Here is a 24,124-nt window from a genome sequence, read left to right as displayed (position 1 = left end):
GCGAAGTTGCCTAGAAGCTCGGGGATGAGAGAACGATAAAAGAGCTGGCACATCCATATAGCTGGGAATTCTAGAAGAGTTGGGCAAAGGTTAGAAGTAGGTAGTATAGCCTGCTCAGTTGCTCTAGGCACAGACCTGAAGGGAAGGAACACAACATCTTTTTACCCTGGTAACGCTAGCAGAGTTCCTGGCTGAGAACAGATGTTTCTGACTCAACCCCTCCCCTCTTTTGCCCTGGACTGCACAGAAAAAGGAAAAGGCCCAGACTGTGAAAGAGGGAGATAGAACTTTAGGTAGGAAGAGTTAACTAGAGAGAACTACCTGTGAGAAGGAGAGATCACCAGCTACGGCTGTCGTCTAGCACCATTGGTTATAGAGTACTCCCAGAGTGCTAACACACTTGCCCCTCCCCAAGCATGTGCACACCCACGCACCCATGTACCCACCACATATGTTTTAGCTCTAATTAACTGAATCACTGGGCTGTAGAAGTGGAGGGTTGTATTTAAAGACTTTATTCATTCTCAACAGTAACACTGTTATGAGAGGTGGAGAGTATAGAAGAATCAAACAGTTGTTTCTTTTGAATCAGAAAGGTGGCATATAACAAGAAAGCAGGCAACCAAGGGGGCTTTGGCGTATTTGTACTTTATCTCCAGTATTCTTTCACAGGTGAGCTAGAAGAAAAGAAGAGCCAATAATTACTGGGAGCACTAAGTAAGAACATGTCAGTGGCTTAACCTGTAGAACATTTTAGACAAGAAAAGATACTGCACCCTTGAACTTCTAAGAGCCAGTTCACATGTTCCTGTTGTAGTTGGTGCCTGAGGATCTTTCAGTCAAGGCTGAATCAAATGGCTCCCACCTGAAAATTTTCAGCTCAAAATGGGATAAATTCCAGGGGAGCTGAGACCTGAATTTTGGGACCCACCCTCCAAAATTCCCTCCCTGAAAATGTGTGTGGCAGAGGGGTGTGTGCCTTGAGTCCAGAATGTGACAGAATGTAGATGTAAAAAGTGAATACCGGTAGGAAAAATATGTGTTTGCTGCCATTTATTGTAGTTATGAGAATACTCAGTATAAATTTAATAAAACACATAAAAATATGCAATAAAAAGGAATATAAAAGGTGTAACATACAAAAGTCAAACAATGACAGACATGATACTATGATCTTCAAAAGTATGTAACTAAAACAATATACATCATGAAGAATGTATCTGATGTGTACAAATTTTGTTCAGATGGTCCGTTTCTTTTATGAAGAAAAGAGAAATATGTTTTTTGTTAAAAAAGTCCAGCCAGACGCGTTTCGACAGATGTCTTTCTCAATGGCTACTGATATGACTTTCAACAGAAATTGAATATAATGCGATAACCAAAGGAATTGATGAAGACTAGTACCAAGCTACAGTGTTTAAAGAAGTGAATGTCATATTTCTTTGGATATCGTATTATATTCAATTTTTGTTGAAGTCATATTAGCAATTCCTTTGGTTATCGCATTATATTCAATTTCTGTTAAAAGTCATATCAGTAGCCATTGAGAAAGACATCTGTCGAAACGCGTCTGGCTGGACTTTTTTTAACAAAAAACATATTTCTCTTTTCTTCATAAAAGAAACGGACCATCTGAACAAAATTTGTACACATCAGATACATTCTTCATGATGTATATTGTTTTAGTTACATACTTTTGAAGATCATAGTATCATGTCTGTCATTGTTTGACTTTTGTATGTTACACCTTTTATATTCCTTTTTATTGCATATTTTTTATGTGTTTTATTAAATTTATACTGAGTATTCTCATAACTATATCAACCTTAATTTTTTAGTCCTACCTCCAGTATCTGTTAAGGTTCTATTAGACTTGTCTTGATGCCATTTATTGTACCCAGATTCACTGTGCTTCCTTTTTGAGTAAACACACATTGGCAGACTTCAGTTAGTCACCACATAACATGTGAAAAGGCCATTATGGTATGTGCTTTGCAGAATCCTCCCTACAGCTATTGACAGAAACTTAGTTAAAGACTGTAGAGATTTTGATTTCTATGGCATAAAAACATATTTCTTCTCTCCCATTGACACCCCTCATCAAGCAAGTTTTGAAAGCTTTTAAAGTAATTCAAAACCCCAATAATCTTGTTAAAAGGAGGCAAAGATGGGATGGATGCAATAGCCTTTACAAACTATGATTCCCTCTGAGATATCTGAAATTAAAAAATGGGCCTCCCAACATCTGTATGTCCCAAAGAGGAAAGTGTTGACACAAATCATGTGTAATAAATGATTCAAGTATATATCCCTGGGTCATAATAGATTTGTTCATGTGTTACACTGAACACAAGTACAGGTGTTTGTGTGAAAGAGTACACTTTATTTGTTCAGGTCACCTACTGTGTACACAGGTATACAGAGTATACATATGTTTAATGATAGAAGTGAATAACTGTACAAGGGTACAATTTAGTTTTTGGTGACATTGTACACTTGTTCAATGTAAGATGAGAACACCTCTAATCTCATGTTAGTGAAGGTGACATTTACCAGTCCCACATAAAACATTCCTGGTCGCATCCAACACAACAAGGGCATGCTGGACACCATCCATAGCAGCAGGTACTAGATAGCTACAGATTACATTCCTTCTTAGGCATCATCAGTATTAAAACACTGAAACATATTGGCACAAGCCACACTTGCACATCAGCTCACCTGAGATGTTTAGTTGCCTTCTAAAGCAGTTTTAGTCCGCTCAACCATTCCTGGACCCTGGAAGAAAAGACACACTCCCTGAGACATTGATTGGGAAAGGGTTCCTCATTGTTCTCCCTCTGGATGAACAGTTGAATTATTGTTGTTAATGATGGCATGTGTGTGCATGTCTAACACATGCCTTCATGTAAACACATACTTCCTGTACACCATGGCACATCACACACCCAAAGCAGAGTGTGTTGCACATTCCCCATTTGAGTATCATGTTCTCGCTTTGCAGACTTGGTACTGTTTTTACATTGCATTCAGTGCAATCCTTAACGTGTCTAGTGACAGCTGAGCTATGCTTAGAACATGTACTCAGGATTGCAACATTTATCTTGTTTCTGCATTAGTACAATCAATTAAAATTTAGAGGATGACAAGACACTTATTAAGCACCCATCTATTCTCCCCCTCCTGTCCCACATTCATGCTTCTCGGAAGAGGCAACACTAGAACTCCTATCGCAGGGATGAAGACCTCTTCTGGGGAGTTGCTTCCGAGAAGGATTGCAGACAAACCTGCACAGAAGATATCCACCATTCCGTCACTGAGGAGGAGTGCAGGGACAGGCATGCATAACCCAATCAACCACATGGCCACAACCTTCTCAGGCTGCCAGCCAAAGGAAAACTGCCCTGGATACTTGTCCTTTGAAAAAAGTATACCTCTGTTTTAAAGCATTCCTCGTGGTTGTCAGCTGCACAGCATTGTGCCATCATGCCAGTGAAATCTACAACCACACCTGCCAGTTGTTCATCAGTGATGGTGGGCTTGTGTTTCATCAAGTTGACAAGGAACCTGCAATAAGAACATAAGAACATAAGAACATAAGAACATAAGAAGAGCCTGCTGGATCAGGCCAGTGGCCCATCTAGTCCAGCATCCTGTTCTCACAGTGGCCAACCAGGTGCCTGGGGGAAGCCAATGACAACAGTGAGCTGTAGGATGGAACCATTCGCCTCCTGTGTCTTTCACCCACCTGAAACCACAGTAAGTGGCACCTTCTTGTTGACTTCAGCAAGGTAATTTCATTTTACTTACAATGCCACACCACAACAGCCTGAAACATATTGGTTGAAATTGACCATGGACACTGGAGGACTTGGCACTGAAGAAATGTATGGCTAAGGAGAAACATAGATGAAGACAGATGCCCACTCACACTGAGCAGAGATAGGAAACCCTGTAGCTGGAAGTAAGCAGGTAAGGGAACCTGTTATATGTTTGTTTTAGGGACAGATCTTAAGAGTTTTACCAGGTCACTAATCTGGAAAATTCCTGAAAATGCTGCCAGGTACAGCTTTTCCCATCATTGTAGCCTGTCCGGAAAAAATATTCCCCTTTCTTTACAACTCTTGGAAGGCATGGATGGTACCAGGCTACATCTGGCAGCTGAAGAGTGGCCTTTTAGAAACCTATCATAGCTTCCCCTGTTGAAACATGGTGGGTAAGAAAAGTGAAGGCAAGCCAAGCCTGCCTTTCCTTCAGAGCTATACTTCATAGTCAGCCATAGACATGGTCACTAGTCCACATTGTAATGTGCTAAGGGATATTACAGTGGCTGAGCTGATCCTCTGACAGAGAGGAGCTGAGATGTTCTGATCTCCGAAGGCAGGGTAGGAGGTTAGATTGGTGTTGGATGGTCGGCTTTTTTCCTTGAATGGAAAACAGCAGGACCAAGGGAACTGAGGGATAGGAGAAGCAGAAGTCCAGGTAAGGAGGAGACAGGGGACTTCAAAGACAGCAAGGCATAGGAAGGAAAGGGGCCCTAAATAGGAGAGGCCAGGGAGAACAGGTTGGCAGAGAGTACGCAGCAAGGACAGGTGTATGTAGTCAGGAATTGCAGTGGTGATGAAGGCTGAAGCCCCTGCATTGATTGATTTGAACAAACCAGCCAAATAATGGGGAGTAAGTGTCTGGTCTCTTACTTTTTCTTCTTGAGTTGCTGCTCTTTCTGCTCAGCTGTGCACAAATCTGTATGGAAGACAAACAGATCAGGAGAGAATGGCGTAGGTGCATACTCTGGATCTGCTCCCAAATTGCTGAAGCATTCCCGACGGAAAGCAAAGGAGTCCCCACAGCATTTGCACACTTGTTTGTTTATGTGATGTTCTTCGTGTCGCCGACACATCCCTCCAAGCACTTGAGAGACCTGAAAAAGGTTCAGAAAAGAACAACCAAAATGGTCAAATGGCTGAGGAACGTTCACATGAGGAAAGGTTACATTTTGGGCTTTTTACTTTTGAAAAAAAGGTGAGCAAGCAAAGACAAACTAAAGGTAGACATAACCTCTAGTGGCCTGACAATATCCCTGATCCAATTTTCTGGCAGAGATAGAGCTGGGGGGTGGCGGCGGTGGGTGGGTGGGAATTGAAGAGCACCATCAGTGGGTAGGGATGGAAGGATCTGTCAATTTCAGTTCTCTCAGTTTCTCATTTTTCCAATCTTAAATTTGGTTCTCCTCATTTCTGCAACAATTTGCAAATTTTTACCAAAAAATGCCCATGAAAATTCTCCAGCGTTTTAGTGAGAATTTCTCCTACTAAACACATTTTTGTATGCAGCTATGACTAATGTCCTATTGGGAGGAAGGGCAGGAGATAAAGTGAATAATTAAATATTGTACACATTTTTGCAAGCAATTTCTCCTAATGTAATATAGTTTTGTATGTTATTTCCACTCATATATTCATTTTTTGCACACTTTCCCCAATATATGCATTTTTGCAAACATTGTTAGTGCCACAAAAGGGGTTCAAATTGCCTCTCCCTGCTCATCTTCTGCGGAGGAAGACCTGTGTTCCTCTATGTTTGACTGTATGTTTGTGTGTGCATGTGTGTGTCAACTATGTCTCTGTGTGCATGGCATGTGTATGCAAGTGTGCACTGTGTACTACACCCACGTTTAGCCACAACCATCACTGTCATGACGTCCCAGGAGGGTTGACCAAGGGTGGTTGTGGTCCTCCTTCCTCAAAAAATATGAGCCACTCCTGTGTTAGTGTGTCAGTTGTTACTCTGTCTGGAGCACTCAGCTGTTTATTGTCATGCCTACTTAGCCAACATCCAGGTTACATTTTGGCAGCAGGGTCTCTACGTAGGAGGGGATGTTGTGGAGCAGGAAATGGACACGGTTGTGTGTGTACCATCTGGACAGCTCAGTGCCCTCTAAGTTAGCCTGTGCTCTTAGGTGCAGTGGAGGGTGTTGTCCCGTTACCAGTGTGGAAGTAAAAATTGACTGCCAGTATGGGTGGCATTTGTACATGGAATGGGACGGGGTGGTGTTTTGTGCTTCATTTCAGACAGTCTGTGGCCAGCCCTGGCTGTTTTGTATTTTATTTTCCTGTTCAAGTTAGTCGTCATTACATTTACATATCTAACCAGTTTGGGTCCAGGGTATTTAAAGGAACTCAGGAGGGGGAGGAAAGGGCCTGGGTGAAGAGAGAGAAAGAGAGAGAGAGATCTGGAGGAAAAATTACTCACATGTCCCTCAACACACGGCAGTCTATGGGCATCATCCGCCTTGCAGCACTGGGCAGCAGCATCCGTGAATTGCTTTGTGTACTTCAGCAGTTCTTCAAATGTCAGCTGGGGAGCCTTTTTGGTGTAACGGGCTAAGATCCTGCAAGAACCATGACCCAGGAGATTCTAGTCAGATGACATTTGGGAGGCTGCCCTCGACTGGGGTGGGTTTGTAGTAGCCATGCTCAAGAACTCTAAGAAAATTGCACTGTCTTCCCCAAGGATATTAGAAGAAAATGAGGCCTCTTTTAGGGACGCATTGGTGGGACTATGGAAATGAGGCCATTGGAGGTTTAATTCAAAAGCACTTCCCATCCTGACAAAAACTCATGTATATTCCTGCCCAAGCACATGTTACTTTCCAAAGCCAAGATTACTAATGAAGCACTGAACACCTCTATGGTGTGAGCACATATGTCAAAGTTGAGAATGAATTTTCACGCACAGCTGTAGATGCACCAAAGGTGAATCCTGCAGCATATAAAGTGTACATGCGTGGAAAGGCTTCCTTGTAAAAGTACAATGTGTTATTAAACTCATGAACTGTGTGTTCAGTTCTCCTGAAGCAGCTGCTTCCTGGAATTAAGTACCCTAAACATCAGAACATAAGGAGAGCCTGCTGGATCAGGCTAGCGGCCCATCTAGTCCAGCATCCTGTTCTTAAGGTGGCCAAACAGATGCCCATAGGAAGCCCACAAGCAGGAACTGAGTGCAAGAGCACTCTCCCCTCCTGCAGCTTCCGGCAACTGGTTTTCAGAAGCATATTGCTTCTGACTATGGTGGCAGAACTCAACCATCATGGCTAGTAGCCTTATCCTCCATGAATTTGTCTAATCCTCTTTTAAAGCCATCCAAGTTGGTGGCCATCACTGCCTCTTGTGGGAGAAAATTCCATAATTTAACTATGCACCGTGTGAAGAAGTACTTTCTTTTGTCTGGCCTGAATCTTCCACCTTTATTGAATGTCCATGAGTTCTAGTGTTTTGGGAGAGGGAGAAAAACGTTCCTGTATCCACTTTCTCCATGCCATGAATAATATTAAACACTTCTATCATATAGCCTCTTATTCAACTTTTCTTTAAACCAAAAAGCCCCAAATGTTGCAACCTTGCTTCATAGGGAAGTTGTCCCATGCCCTTGACCATTCTGGTTGCCCTTTCCTGAACCTTTTCCAACTCTGCAATATCCTTTTTGGGATGAGGTGACCAGAACTGTACATAGTATTCCAAAGGTGGCCACACCATAAATTTTTATAAAGGTATTATATCGACAGTGTTATTTTCAATACCTTTCTTGATTTGCCTTTTTCACAGTGCTGCACACTGGATCAACATCTTCATCAAGCTATCCACAATGACCCCGAGGTCTTGTTGATGGTTAGTCACTGCCAGTTCAGACCCCATGAGCATATATGTGAAATTACGATTTTTTGCTCCAATATGCATAATTTTACACTTGTTTACAATGAATTGCATTTGCCATTTTTCCACCCATTCACCTAGCTTGGAGAGGTCATATTGGAGCTCTTTGCAATCCCTTTTTATTTTAACCATGTTTACTATCATCACCAAATTTAGCCACCTCATTGCTCATCCCTAATTCTAGGCCCTTAATGAACAAGTGAAAAAGCAGATGTGCCAGTACCAACCCTTGGGGGACTCCACTTTCTACTGCCCTCCACTGGGAGAACTGTCCATTTATTCCTACTCTGTGCTTCCTGCTACTTAACCAATACCTGGCTCTCCATTGTGATGCCAAGAAAGCAATTAAGAGAAGTTTCACTTTAAAAAATAAATTCACGAATAGGCAAAACACCTTGCAGTTTAAGACCTATAGCCCACAGATATTTCTATCAAACTTTTAAAAGCTGGGAAATTGAGCAGCTACAGAGAATGCACCCGGGGAGCAGGAGACCTGGCCTTCTGTCTGAGATATTGAACTGCCCTATAAATTTGTCAACATGCAAACACAAATTGGATTGGTCTTTCACAGTCCTCTGAGCATTATTATTATTATTATTATTATTATTATTATTATTATTGGGAGACAGCCATTTCTGTTTCTTTCTCTCAGCAACATGTTGTGCATCCTGAGCTTAGTGAACATCTGGCCCCTATTCCAAGCTAGAATCTTATGAGAATAATAGCATACTGGATTTGGAAGAGGTATTCGCCTGCTTTCTCATAGAGATCACAGTTTGTCTTAAGCACTTCCAGGGAGTCAGCAATGTGTTTTTGGAGCTGTTGTTCCTGAAAGAAAGTGGAAGAAAATGTGTAAATTTGAGAGGGGTAGAGTTATAAGAAGGATTGTAAGGTGTCTGGTTCAGTACCCATGCCATTAATACATAAGATGACAGGGTGCTTTCTTGAAGGTAAAGTTAACTTGAGGATGCACAAAGACAATTGTTTTAGAAATGACTAAAGATGGAATTGCTGGCCATCATTCCCCACAGTATAAGAGACAACATCAGAATATCTATCTATCTATCTATCTATCTATCTATCTGTCTGTCTGTCTGTCTGTCTGTCTGTCTGTCTGTCTATCCATCTATCTATCCCTGAAGGCGCCAAAGGCTGCCAACAGACTATTATTAGCTGATAAAGGAATTTCATATATAAATTCATACTTAAACATATCTTTTATAATAAAATATATATTTAAATATGAATTTTATTTCAATCTAAACATTTCTAAAAACATTTTGGCCTAAATTACACGTTTACAACATATTTTGGTATCATTTTTGGTATTGTATCCAAAACATTCAGAAAATTGCAGACTCCACAGCATGATTATGTTTTGATCTGTGCATTCCTAGGAGAGGTGTGAATTAGGTCATCTTGCTTAAAAAATGTGCACCTTACAAAATTCTCTTCTGTTCTTACTACAATGTGGAATTTTATTTCCTCTGCAGTCATAATTAAAGATCACCTTGAATCTCAAATTCACTCTCCTTTTCCTGAAACATCCATTATCTGAACATAGCCAATGGCTGACACGGAAGGCTTTCTTTGGCATAGCTCAGCACTGGATGGAATTTGCACTGTATGTTTGTATTCTCAAGCATAGGCTCTTGAATATGAGGCTGTGCTCGATTCCCTAGAAGCAGCAAGATCAGACACACAGGGGCAATGTGGAGGCAAGGAAGAGCTATAGCTCCATGATAGAAGAGCATATGCTTTCCATGCAAAACTTCCTACACTCCTCATATCCCCAGATAGGCCTACTAAACATTCACAATCCGTCTCTTGTTTATCACAAAGCAAGCACACATCCACTGCGTGAAGATGAAACATTACCCACCCCTTGTCCAAGGCACTCTACAGTATTATCCAGCGCACAACACTTATCCAGCAAATCCCCATAGCCTTTGCCAAGTCTAACAATAAGCTCTGCAGATAACTCAGGATGTCTCTTTCCATACTCATGAAGAAACCTGAAACAAAGGAAAGATTTCCTTAATAGGTTATACCAATGACAACTACAACAGTAATACATGTTTAAAGGAGGGATGGGGTACCTTTTCCAGCCTCAGAGCCACATTCCCTTCTAGGCAACTTTCTGCGGGCCGCTTTCCAGAGGCAAAAGTGGGTGGAGTAAGGAATGTAAATTGTACCTTTGTAAGCTAGTCTCTACACATACTTACAGACCCTTCTATGTTCCTCATTCAGGCATGCTGGAGGCATTAAGTTAAAGGGCAGATTCACAAGGACAGAGTTGTGAAATGGGGCCAGTAGTGGGCGTGGTCTGGGTTGAGTCCCAGGGGTAGACAGAGAGGCTTGTATAGCCACACTGGGCCTGTGGGCCTGAGGTTTCCCACTCTTGGTTTAAAGAGTTCAAAGCACTTCAAATATCTCAGCAATCCGTAGGGCAGTCCTGTAAATTGGGTATTATAATCCCAATTCAGATACATATTGAAACTTCAGCAATGTTTCAGGAACTCCAAACCAAAATCTTTTTTTATTTCCAGTTATCCTGGAAACAATCTTACATGATCATGCAGCATAATTTCCAGGGAATTCTTATCACCCCATTTTGAAAGTGCATCGTAGGACATTCGCCTAATGGATCTTTTAGTTTTAGAGAAGTTTAGCACACACATACAATCAAAATATAGAAAAGAAAAAAGAATTACACACAGTTGTGCCACTTCATAACTGTAAGTTATGGTCCCATGCTACGGTCTGAAGGCACATAAGGCCAGCTCTCTGCTGAAGCTAAGCAGGGTCAAGTCTGGTCAGTGCCTGGATGGGAGACCACCAGGGAACCGTATATAAGCTGCCTTGGGTTTCATGAAAAGAAAGGGGGGTATAAATGTAATAAATAAATAATAAATAAAGTTACAAACTGAAATAATGCGCGCGCACTCTCTCTCCCCCATGTCACAATTGCTTCCCTGTTAATATCCGTTGGACATAACGGTCTGAGAAGGATGTACACTTTGGAGAGCCATACAAAACATGCCACCTTGCAGTTCTTTGCACCCCTTTTGAACCGACGCTGTATGAGATGAAAGTGTATGAACCAACCAATGCTCAAAGATCTGCAGTGGGACATTACATCTCATGCTTTCTTCTGGGTCATAATCTAGATCTGCTTGACTGGAGGGCTCCTTTCTTGTGGAAGAGCCACCACAAATACCCACCACACATCATCAATTGCCTTTTCCCAGATGGTTACATTTTGCTTATGCACTGGGCAGAGCTTGGAAAAGTTACTTTTTTAAACTACAACTCCCATCGGCCTCAGCCAGCATGGCCACTGGATTGGGCTGATGGGAGTTCTGGTTCAAAAAAGTAACTTTTCCAAGCTCTGGCTCTGGGAATATTTGATGTGTTGTCTTTGCTGGCTTCTTCATTACATTTTCAATTATTATGCTCCCATTATCTTTGATAAATATTTTAACAGAATTATTTTACATTGTTTTAAATCATTGGTTTTTACTTCTTTTCTACCATTTATTTTTGCCACATTGGCCTTGGGCAATTTTGGAAATATGACTCCATGTTCATCACAATGATGATGGATGATGTCCGATTGCACCCACCCACCCCACACACAGAGCAAAGGACAGAGATCAGATTTAGTCTGTGCACTGGTGTCCTGGGTGGTGGTGGGTGGTGAGCGTTTTGAGTCTACAGAGTGGAGGAAGAAGGGTGGGATGTTGATCCTTTGTCAGTCATGGGCTACACTTCAGGAAGACCATTAAGTGCATCTGCCTTCAGGAGTCAGTCAAGCGTAGGTGTTTTCCAAGGTATTAGGCAGATTCTAGCCTTGCCTATGTACCTAGTTTTCCTCTTCCTGCCCCAGCTTGCCACTTCTCCTTTTCTTGCCTGTCCTTCTCTCTCTTGCCTCTCTACATCTTGGTTTAAGTCCTTCTTAGGGAGACTTATTTGCCCAGACAATACTATGCAATTGACTTTCTCTAGCTGACCTCCACTTTATCTCATTTCAACTCCCTGTTATGCTTGATTGGCTATTGCTCCGAATTCGCAACGGAGTTGGATTAAAGAATCTCTATGACATACTTTGCCTGGTGAAGAGTCTTGTTCTCAGTGTAGTGTTGACATACTTCTTTGTTATCAATGAACTCCCTGACAGTAGGAGACAAATCTGCAGGCTTGTCATCATTTTCTCCATGGGCAAGACAATTGGCTCGATGCAACAGGCTCTCTTCACAGCAATTCTTCACTTTACTGGATATAGTGTCTTGATGAGAACAGATGTAGTTTGACACCTTCATCTGTAAGAAAGGAGGTTCACAAACAACTGGTCATTTTAAGGCAGCTGTTTTGAATCTATGATCTACAGAAACCTGGATTTTCTTGAAAGTTTGTCAGAGTTCCTTCATAAGGTCCATAATGGCTGACAAGCTTTCCTGCAAGACTGTTTTCATAGCAGAGAATACAGGGCTAGATGGACAAGCAGTATGACCTGAGATAAGACAGTTTCCTCTGTTCCTTTGACATTGATGATCACTAAAGTAGTGGCTAGGGTGTTGGATTAGGACCTGTGAGACCAGAGTTCAAATCCCCAGACAGCCAAGAAGCTCACTGGACCAGTCACTATCTCTCAGCCTAACCTACCTCACTCTCCATTAAATCAGGCTGCTGTGAGATAAAGACAGCATGGGAAGAAAAACAGGAGAGGATTTGCATGTGACAGGTAAGGATGTCAGAGAATTCTAACAAAAATGGAAATGACAGTTGAAATTGCTGATATTTGCTTATTCAGCTCAGGTCCAGAACGGAGAACAATGCAGTAAATACTATCAGTATTCTCTGTGGTTACTGCTTTCAATCCACCAACAATATGCAACTGATAACATTTTTCTACATTTGCATTGTATTTCCTTTCAATTGAAATGAATTGTTTGGGGAGCAAAATAAATAATGGGGAAGGGACGTAGCTCAATGACAGAGCATCTGCCTTGCATGCAGAAAGTCTCAGGTTCAATCCCCGTCATTTCCAGGTAGGTCTGGGAGAGAGTCCTGCCTGAAACCCTGTAGAGTCGCTGCCAGTCAGTGTAGATAATACTGAGCTAGATAGAACAATGGTCTGACTCAATGTAACACAGCTTCCTATGTTCTGATGTTCCTAGTGAGGAACAACATAAGGACAATCTAATTTACATAATTAATTAGGTATATTGAAAATGGAAATGGACTGCCTTCAAGTCAATCCCGACTTATGGCGGCCCTATGAACAGGGTTTTCATGGTAAGTGGTATTCAGAGGTGGTTTTACCATTGCCTTCCTCTGAGGCTGAGATGCAATAACTGCCCTAAGGTCACCCAGTGGCATGGCTATGTGGGGATTTGAACCCTGGTCTCCCAAGTCGTAGTCCAACACCTTAGCACACTGGATCTCTAATTATGTACATTACATATATTATATAAGTTTGTCACAACAGGCAGCAAGATGAATAACATAGTTTTTAGCAGCAGAAGAAAATGAACTGCAGCGGAATGGAAACAGGGCTGCATGTGATGAACACAGGGCAGAATGGAACATGAATGGAAGCCTTCTTACATACCTAGTAACCAGATTGCCCACTCGGTTATGGCAAGGAAAACAAATTCTTGAACAAAGAAACAAATGGAAGCAGATGCTGCAAGCCTGACATCTGCCTGGCCCTGACCTGCTAGAAGGAAAGCAAATGCCAAGGGGCTGACTTCTCTGAACAAGAACATGCTGTTGGCTTGAGGTAATTTCAGTGAAATTAATCCCTTTTACCCTGTCAAGCGCACACTCCAGTGTATCACCCTTGCAGCACTCTGTATAGGTGTGCACAATATCTCCAGCAAGCTTGCCAACTGTAGCAAAATCAGCCTTCGGATACTTCTGGCTCAGCTGAACAATTTTCCTGGAAAAAACAAAAACAGACAAAATGTTTGGATTGTTTCCAGAGAGGTGTCATATGACATCTAGGGTTTATTCCCACCAGTATCAGCAGCATAATTATACTGTGCCCTATAATGTGACTTTGTTTTAAAAAAGCCTTTCAGTCCATTTACATTCAGGACTTTGTGTTTGTTTCTGGTGGCTCCTTATAAGCAGATAAAAGCTGTGGGAACTGACACTGACTACAAAATTTAGCATTCTGAGAATCCCAGCTTACTTTCTTACTTTCTGATTTCTAGAACAGATAAGTACCTAGCCCATATTGTTTAAAGTGAGTAGACAGTGCCATCACTCTGAATGTTTTCTCATTGTAAGAAGGCAATTTCAATGCGGCATTTCTCTACCACTAGAAGGAAGCAGAACAAATCATGGAATGTTTTGAACAGTTGCATAATTGAAAAGAGAGATCCCAAAACATGTGACACAAAGTTGTTTTTTTCCATAGCCTTGCTTATATGGCTATATTTGCATTTGAATGAATGAATGAAATGCATAAACCTAGTCCCATGTAGAGAGTGCCACAGTAATCCAAACTGGATATTTCTTAGATATGTCACCGTGACTAGTTCTATACTGTTTAGCATATGAACTATAGTTCATTAAGGTTCCTGAAATTGTAGTTCTGTGATAATCTGCCCTCTTTGTGTAGCATACCATGGTCTAAACTGCAGAGCCTGACCTTGCCATGATGTGAGTATGCGTGCATTAAATACAAGGCATTTGGCTCTGTTCTAGTCCTATCATTCTATGAACATCTCACAACTCAAGTATGACTTCCAGGAAACTTCTGTGTTATGGACAGGGATATGCATTTCTGCCACTCTCCAGAACATTTCTTAGTTGAACATCTATGTAGATAAATCTTTCCCCAGGCAGCCAAACTTACATAGCTAACAGGGGTATTTCTCCAAGCTTCCTCAGAACAGAACAGATGGTCTTCTGCCGATTAAAGTCTGCTTTCAGATGCTGTGTGACGGCTGTTGCCTGTATATAATAATAATAATAATAATAATAATAATAATAATAATAATAATAATAATAATAATAATAATAATAATAATAATAATAATAATAATAAATCAACAACTACAGAAATCAGAAGGAAAATGTTTTTGACTCATTCCAAGAAGTTTGGAAAGGAGAAAAAGCAAAACAAACTTTCTTCTGATAGTGTTACAGGAAGCTTCATTTTAAGACTACTGACCAAACTCCAACAGAAAACACTTCTAAGTTTCATTGAACTCCATAGGAAGAATGTAATACATCCTTGGTTCTCTCCCAGTGAAATCTGTGAGAGCTATCAGAGCTATTAACCTAGGCTGACCTATACCCATCTGCTACAGCAGTAAAGCACTTTATATACTGAAATGGGTCCTGGAAATATAAATTCATCACCAGAGGATTTTACGGAGGAGGGAATTATTATCATATAAGACACTCATCTGCTCAGGATGGCCTGAGCAATCTAAAGGTGCAATCCAAACCAAAGATCCACTGGGATGAGTAAATTAGAATCTGGTGGATCTCCACCTCAGCCAGCTGAACTGCAGCTCATCTGGGCTACAGTGGTGTAGCTCGCTCAACTGGAGATGTGCTGGTTTAATTAACTCCTCCAGGCTCAGACAGCTGAGTCAAGACCAGCATAACTCATGCCTGCCTAAGCCCCGAAAAACAGGCATGTCAGGGGAGTGATTGTGGCAGGACCAAAAGGGTGGATTTAAACTGGATCCTAATGCTGTTCAGCTCAGCCACGTGACCTGGCAACCCAGCTGAACTTAGGTTCAAAAAGGGTGATGTAAATCAATCTCTATTGCAGTGTTTCTCAACCGGTGTGCCTCCAGATGTTGTTGGACCACAACTCCCATCAGCCTCAGCCAGCATTGCCAATGGTCAGAAAAGATGGGAATTGTGGTCCAACAACATCTGGAGGCACCCCGGTTGAGAAACACTGCTCTATTGTATAGGCTTGGCTTCCTTCTGCCAGGTTTGGGCTGGATTAGCTGGCAGTAGCATTGCTTCTTGAATACTGATTTGGCACACTTTCCTCCAGCTTTTGGCTGCCTTACCCAAACTAGTGCTCTCCAGATGTTCTTCGAGTACAACTCCCATCACCCCTGATGACTGGCTATGCTGACTTAGGCTGATAGGTGCTAGGTAGGCCCCCAAAACAACCTTTCTAAATTAGGGAAGGTTGCTATACCTAATTCTCCTTGAATCTCATAGTTGTAGTGCAATCAACACAATTCATTGATAAATGTTGCATCATCTTAATCATCTCTTGCCCAATTACAAAACTAAGCTCTCTGAAGAACTCCAGATTCCAGCATTTTGAGTTCTGTCCTAATCAACATCCCCAGTACTGTGGAACCTCCAAATCTGGGAAGGAATTATGGGAGGGACTGTACCTCAGTGGTAAAACTCCATACGTTGTGTGCAGAAGGTGCCAGACTCCAATTCTTGCCATATCTTTTTAAAAAAAATCAGGCTGGGAGCAGGGGAAGAGAAAAATTGGTGCCCAAAAGCTGTGGAAGCCATTTTCTGAGTAACCAACTTTGGGCTAGATGGCTGACCAGATATAAAACAGCATCCTACGAACCTAGCAGAGGTAGACTCTGTAAGAGTCAAAGACATTATTTGAATGACAATAAAATACCTTTTCTTCGAAGCAGGCAGCCTTGTCAGCATCCTGGCAGCAAGTTGTCAGGACCCCCTTATATTCTTTAGCTCCATCCAAGATAGTGACGATCTTTGAAAAGGGGTATCTTTTGGAAACCTCATTGACATAACTGCGACAAAAGGATGCCTTTAAGTAACCTGAGCTGCAGTTTTTAACAGCAAAGGTTGTGATGCTCTTTATCAGAGCTTGGAAAAGTTACTTTTTTAAACTACAACTCCCATTGGGCTGATGGGAGCTGTAGTTCCAAAAAGTAACTTTTCCAAGCTCTGCTCTTTATAAATAAAGCTGCTATTAAGGAGATGGAGGATAACCATTTATCCAAGAAGAATGACAGGGAAAATAGATTCAATTTCCCACACAGGAGACCGAAGCTGCAATCGTACACACAGTTAGGCTGCTTACATCCCAGGGGTTTCAACACAGTAGATTGTGACAATATCTATGCTTATAGCATCCCATATCACTCCTTCTCATAGCAGACTCAAGCACTTCACTCAGATGGCTATATAGCCAATGTAGGGCTATTGAGAAGCCAGAGGGAGGTATCAGAATGCTCACGAGGATACCAAGATTTGTGCAAGCCCATAAAATAAAACAAACCACAAAGCCCTATGGGGGAATCCCCACACACACACACACCAGTCTAATAAGGATTGGGCATGCTTAGCAACCATAGAATAGGTGGGAAAAACATTAAAAAAGAAAAAAAAGAACAGAAAATGGGTGGGAATGGAATAGGAAACACTGGAAGAGGGCATGGTTGACTGGGTGGAATTTGGATAGGGGAAGGTTAGGATACCTGGGAGTCTGGCTGGGCAGAACACTAATGAAGGAACGTCAGTGTCCCACTTGAGTTTTGACAGCTCATATGAAAGGAGCACACAGTGTCTGCTGTGATCTGATAGCTGATTTGCGATAGAAGGTGATACATTGCATTGCAATTTCATTCATCCCCCAAAGGACAACCAATACATCAAAGGGACAGCATGAATCAATTTACTTACCTGATCAGCACGTGCTTTGGGTTATCCTGAAATGCTTTGCAGCCGTCCTCTGGAGTTGGTTTTTGAAAGGGAGGAATGAATCCTCGAGTTCCATTTTTATGGGATAGAATACATTCATTTCTTTCTGGATCGACTTTACTGCAACACTCAGTAAATCCATATTTTGCAGCAATTTCTTGTTCATGACACAGTACATCCAGAAAAGCAGTATGCTGATTGACAGAACCAGAAAATGCTGTTTTAATTAATTAAAAATACACTCACCTGTTTACTGATTACAGTTAGTCTAAATATCATGGGTTTGTTTGGACATCCGTATGGTCTCCTTAAATTGTAAACTGGTATGAATATATCTGGGCACTTGCCATCTGCAGAGCCACAGGATCCTTGCCACTGCTTGCCTATGACCTCCCCAAATGTGTTCCAGATGGCTGGGGGAAAACCCAGAATAGATTCAGGGGGCATGGCAAGGGAGAGGGGAGTTCCACTGTGCTAGCAGAAATCCTTATGCTGATGGAGCAAGTTAGTTGGATGCTAACTCATGAAAATTCAAGTGTGAAATGTTCATATTAAGATTCTTACCTATAGTTTGGTAGAATGCACCATCCACTATGCAGGAATTTTATTTCAGATTTCACTAGGGGCCATGCATCAACCATTTTGGAGGAGAACAAGGGATGCAATTTATAGATAAATTTATACCCCACCCCAATGGATTTAAGATTACAGAGTTAGACAGCAACACCTAGTGAGTGTTTTATTATTGGCACTGGATTGGATTCAGACTTTGATTATTATTCTTTAAAAATGACCATATCTGAATCTAACCCATTATCTTTATAATAATATCTCATAGTAAGTTCAGTAATGTTATAATGGAGGATATGGCTATAAATGGCTACTAGGCATGATGGTTATGCTCTGCCTCGACAGTCAGAGATAGCATGCTTCTCATTAACAGTTGCTGGGAACTGCAGGAGTGAAAACTGTTATTGCACTCAGGTCCTGCTTGTGGGCTTCCCATTGGCATCTGGTTGGCCACTATGAGAACAAGATGGTGGACTAGATGGGCCACTGGCCTGATCCAGGAAGTGCTTCTTATGTTCTTAATATGATTCATTAATAGGCAAAAATCCTTGCGGTTTAAGAATGTACCTATAGCCCACGGATATTTTTATCAAACTTTAAAAAGCAGAGAAATTGGGCAGCTATAGTGAATGCACCAAGGCAGCAGGAGACCTGACCTCCTCTCCGAGATATTGTACTGCCCTACAAATTTGTAAAAATGCAAGCACAATTTGGGTAGGTCTTTCACAGTCATATCAACTGCCTGTGTAGCTTGGAAGAACTAAGTTTTCATAGCAATACACAAAAGATTAAGAAAGAATCAAGAGATCAAAGTGTAAAACAAGAGGGGGAAAAATCCAGACCATTACATTTACATTTTGATTGTAATAGAACTAGGAGTAATTTTACTACTTTTGTGGAGTAATTGTAATGTTTCCAGAACTACCTTTGGGCATTACTTGGGGGGGCAGGGGAAGTCTTCTGCTCCTCTGATTTGTGGATGAAAATCATGTGCCTCAAACTGGGCTTCTGTGCAGTGTCGCTCTTTCCTCATGCTCTGTCGATGGGCAGGAGGCGATGAGGGAGGAGGCAGAGAGTGAGATGGGGTGGAGTGGAGAAAACAATTATTTAAAAAAATGGATAGTGGTTGTGAAGAATGGAGTGAGGTAAAAAGGATCAGGAGGTCAAGAACATGGATGAAGGAGGAGAAGGAGGCAGCAGCAGAATGGAGATAAAGAACTGTGGAGGTGAAAGATGACAACATGTGTATGTGTGTGTGTATACTGTGTTTGCACTAGGCACACAAAGTGGCCTCCACCACCCTGTCTGGCTACTGTGATGAATTTGCAGTTTTTTAAAACTTTTTTGCATCTCAGGGGAAAATGTTTGCTTGCGTGAGTGTCCCTTAGTTGGTGGCAGGGCAGGGTCTGGGAGGTGGTTAAGTGAGAGAGATTATGTTGGATGGCTGAGTGGGGGAGTTACACTTGGTTTGACGTGCAAAGATCTGAGTAGTGGCCTCAGCCTCCCTCCCCACCACCCTTTACCAGCGGAGAGACCACCATTGCTATCTTATGAATAGAAATAATTATTCTACTACCTCTGTATGTGTTTGTTTATTTTTAATGTTGTTTTAGGATACTTAAATGTGCAGCAGCCAAGGCCAGCACCTTGTAGGCTTTTTTTAAAAGTAACTGCAATGTAATTATAGTGATTACTTTGGAGGAAAAGTAAAGTAATCAGTTACTTTCAAAGCAATTGTAATTATAATGGTAATTACTACTTTTGGGGGTCATGCAACTGTAACTGTAATTTATTACTTTTTAAAAGTAATCTTCCAAGCTCTGTCTAAGCATGATTAAATGAGAGCAAATCGCACTGAATTCAAAAAGCATGCAAATGATCAAACCTGTGCTCCTACTCCCCCTGCTCCCATCCCCTTCCTCCCCTCTGCCCTTCCTCCTCCCATCCCTTCTTCTTCCCTCTGCCCTTCCTCCTCCTTCCCTCTCCATCCCCCGTGGTCAGTTTCACCTATCCTAAGCATGATTGCAGGGGAGTAAATCCAATTAAACTCAATAGGTATGCAAATGATCAATCCATTCTCAGCAAATTTGCACAGGATTACACTTCTTATTATCTCCAGGATTAAAAAGCAGAGAAATTCACTAATAGGCAAAAAAAAAACACCCTTGCAGTTTATGAGTGTACCTATAGCCAACAGATATTTCTATCAAACTTTAAAAAGCAGGAAAATTGGGCAGCTTTAGTGAATGCATCAGGGGAGCAGGAGACCTGACCTTCTCTCTGAGATATTGTACTGGCCTGCAAATGTGTAAAAATACACAATTTGGGTTGGTCTTTCACAGTCCAATCCACTTCCTGTGTAACATGGAAGAATTTGGTAACATGCGCCTCTGAGCACATTTGTAGGGCAGTACAATATCTCAGAGAGGAGGTCAGGTCCCCTGGTCCCCTGGTGCATTCACTATAGCTGTCTAATTTCTCTGTTTTTAAAGATTTGATAGAAATATCTGTTGGCTATGGGGATGTTCTTAAACTGCAAGATTTTTTTGCCAATTAGTGAATAAAATGTATGATGAATAGCAATAAACAGAGATTGATTTAATATAAGAACAATATGGCTTAAAGTAGCTACAGATATATATTGAAAGACTCTGGCCTGTGCCTCTTATGGCAATATAATTGTGGGGTATATATTTAATCAGTAGTCTTGCTGTGTAATATATTCCTAAGGCTTTTGTCATGCTGTAGTTTGCATCATGGTGACAACCTTCTAAATGCTGCATGGGCATGGTGGCTGGCAAGTGGTGGGTGAGGCGGGTGGGCAAGTTGAGGGTGAGGTGGGCTGGCAAGGGGCAAGGCAGCTGTGTCAGCCCAGGTAACCTACAGAGAAACAGTACAAGACAGGGAAACTCCTCATCAACCATCCTGGTCTACTACTGCCACTGCCTGAAATCACCGATGATGCTGTTTCAGCCTCAGTGACATAGGATGAGAATAATGGAAGCAGTGGAAAAGCAGGATAACTGATTTCTGTCTACAGTTTCAGCTTTGGTCATTTTGCTTCTTAATCAACCAGACCACTAAATATATCCAATGTTTCTGTGCTCTCAAAATTTATCTCCCAAAGGCTTACCAAAGGCTTTGTACATTCCGGGCCTGAGTGATCAGCAGCAATACATTTCTTGTGAAGCTCTGCAGCGTCTGTTGTCACTTTGAACACCTCTTCCACTGTAGCTTTCTGCAAGATCTGAGAGTACAAGGCCAGGAGGCTAGAAAATACATAAGTGATATTTTTTATATATATATAAAAAGATTTCCCCTGTTTATAACTATATGACTATATAACTGTATATGACTTCTGAGTGCCAACACATTATTTAGGGCACTTAAGCCAAAAGGGGAGAGCAGCACCTCTCAGTGAGGAACGTTTGGGCTTTTTAACTGAGACAAAATGGCAAGTAAGAAAGGACAGAACAGAAGTGTATAAAATTAAGCATAGCATGGGAAAAGTGGGCACGGAACTCTTTCTCTCTCCGTGAACCCACGGCCATCCAATGAAACTGAAAGCAGAAGATTCAGGACAGAGGAGAGGAAGTCCTTCACACTTACATTGTGGAAAATGCTACCACAAGATGTGGTGATAGCCACCAATTTAAACATCTGACAAAAGGCTATCAATGGCTACTAGTCCAGTGTCACTTTTTTGACTAATCCAGTCACACTTTTGAGTACTATCCACTGGGGAACAACAGCCAGAAAGGGGTATTGCACCTATATCCTGCTTGTGAGCTTCCAATGCGTAACTCGTCAGCTTTTCTAGTAACAGAATTCTGGACTAGATAGACCTTTGGTCTGATCCAGCAGGGTTTTTCTTAGCGGCAGGTCTGCAGGTGTGGAGTATGAACATAGTGGTTTGGGGTAATGTGTGGGTTGGGGAAAAAGGGAATGTATAAGTGAAAAGAATGCTTCAGAGCTCTGGTTTTCAAAATGCGAAACTGGGAAACATTTGAGGAAGGAAAAGGGCTTCAAGAGAAAAACTTATGCAGTCTTTATGAAGGAATTGGCCTTATTCACGTGACCGACAACTGCAAACAACTATTGAGGGGTATACTGATAGAACTGTAGTCAATTCAAATTTGCCAGGACTATTGGACTATTAAGTAAATCTTACTTGAGTCATTATATGAATTCTAACTGATAAATCAATTAACACTGTATACAATAACATTTGCATAAAAATACTTGTGATTGGTTTCAGATAATGGCAGCATGTGTCACAAGACACCAGATTAGAGAGCCGTGGTTTAGATAGGTATGGTTCCAGGCTTGTTGATGGGATCTTCCAAGCTAAGGCGACATTAATATTGGAAATGCTGCCATTTAAAATTTCCCATTGTGCCTAAGAGCACTATCGTTCTCGGACATTCTGGGAAAGTTAAACTGGTGACTTCTCACACAGAGAATATCAGTACAGAGTGTTTATGGAAGGCATCAACAGTTGTCAGCCCTGCAGAGGTGTTGAGATCCTGACAGTTGCCCAAGGGTGCCTGGTGTTGACACTGAGCCTGTTCTTGGTTTCAGTCTCCCTCATGTATTGGAGAGAATAGCAGTGGCCTTTCTAAATCAGAGTTACAGTTTTTTAAAGAAACATTTAGCATTGTTTAAAATTGTGTTGCCTGATTAATTTGGGGGCAAACCTATTTGTTGAGCAAGTGATTTTATCAATTCATCTAATGATTAACAAACTAAATATTGAATCTTGATGTGGGTGTAGCTACATTTCATACAATTTTGTTATTTACAATCCAGACTATTAATCTCCTTGTAGCTCATAGTCATAGTCATTGTGGTCATTTTGAAAGCACCTTTCTGAAAAGACTTACACTCCTTTGTACTCTTCTTCTTTTAGTTCAGAGATGGTGTCATGGTCTCCTGTAAATAGGACAATAATAAAATCTTTAGTCAGTGCTTCTAATAGTGTTTCTTACAGTGCAATCCTATGTATGTGCATTCAGATGAAAGCTCTAATGAGTCCAGTAGGGCTTACGCTCAGGTAAATGGGTATAGAATTCCAGCCTTAGTCAGTTAGGAAGGGAAGCCATCCCCCCGATATAGACCTGGAATGCATTATCTTTGTTCTGCTCAACGTCAGAGCTCCAGTGCCAAAGAGGAACAAGCAGTGGACCCTTTCTCAGAGAGGAGGCATTTGGTTCTAGATTTCCCTTTCTCTCCACCCACAGAGAGGCAGATCCAATAGTTCCTATGGCCCTTGGACATCCTCTCAGGGGCCATAGGATTGCACTGATGATGACTTTATTATGTATTAGTTACCCCTGTTTTTATTGTGCACTTTACTTACCTTCTATCACTGTTGCAAATAAGGTTTGCACAAGACAACTTAGTCCCTCATCTTTCTGTTAAAATATTGTGACAATGGCAAAAAACCCCACCTGTCCAGTGAATCTGATTTATGGCACACATATGTTTTTAAAAGTTTCTTACCTACATCCCTGTAGCTTCTGGGCAGGTGTTTCGACTCAGCCAAGCTTACCAAGAAAAGACAAGAAATGAATGTTACCCACTTCATGGTTCCAATTTTTTTAGGGTCTGGAATGTACAAGGTGGAAAGAGCAAAGGGGTAGACAAGCTTTTATATTTTTGTGTATGCATGTTGGGTTAGTAAGAACCCGCCTTACTGCCGTTTACTCAGGCCATGAGACATATTCCTGCTAATAATTACATTGATACAATATTTACACATTATATTTGTTAAGGGGGTATCTTGTCAGAGAAAGGCCACCCAAATCTCTCCCCTCCCCCCCGAATCAGGACAAATAGACATTGGCCTTACCATACTTCAAAGCATTTAAGCAAACTGCTTTATTCGTTACCCCGTAACTCATACACCAGTCTTTCCCGTCTCAATATTTTGTCCAAAGGTGAATTGAATTGAGATATGTGGGCTAGTGGCTCTTTGTCAAGTTAAAGAGCCTAAGTTCAGAAACATGGTCTGTGACGTTCGTTTCCAAGGCTGCTGAAAAGTAAACATTTGATCTTTTGCAACAGAACCTGAAAATTCAGACTGGAATTTTACCTACTAATCCATGCACCTCAGAAAAACTGTCCCAATTTTGATAATGGGTTGTAGCCAACTAATTCCT

At 41.5% G+C, this 24,124-nt stretch overlaps 1 protein-coding gene across 1 annotated transcript; it reads right to left on the bottom strand.

The window, feature by feature from the left end:
• Positions 1-499: 499 nt before the first annotated feature.
• On the bottom strand, positions 500-23,597 carry LOC133366094 (albumin-like). Its single transcript, XM_061588804.1, has 15 exons — positions 23,466-23,597; positions 22,847-22,895; positions 21,097-21,232; positions 17,376-17,587; positions 16,348-16,480; positions 14,581-14,678; positions 13,527-13,656; positions 11,820-12,034; positions 9,595-9,727; positions 8,443-8,540; positions 6,253-6,391; positions 4,698-4,921; positions 3,435-3,567; positions 2,722-2,778; positions 500-677 (listed from the first exon to the last, which is right to left on the bottom strand). Exons 1-14 carry the CDS (start codon positions 23,548-23,550, stop codon positions 2,731-2,733), a joined length of 1,833 nt encoding a protein of 610 aa, XP_061444788.1. The 5' UTR covers positions 23,551-23,597; the 3' UTR covers positions 500-677; positions 2,722-2,730.
• Between the last annotated feature and the right edge of the window lie 527 nt (positions 23,598-24,124).

The sequence above is a fragment of the Rhineura floridana genome, chromosome 11, assembly GCF_030035675.1.
Source record: "Rhineura floridana isolate rRhiFlo1 chromosome 11, rRhiFlo1.hap2, whole genome shotgun sequence".
NCBI classification, from domain to species: Eukaryota; Metazoa; Chordata; class Lepidosauria; order Squamata; family Rhineuridae; genus Rhineura; species Rhineura floridana.
Note: the sequence above shows the minus strand (reverse complement) of the source record. Positions and strands in the feature narration are given on the sequence as shown.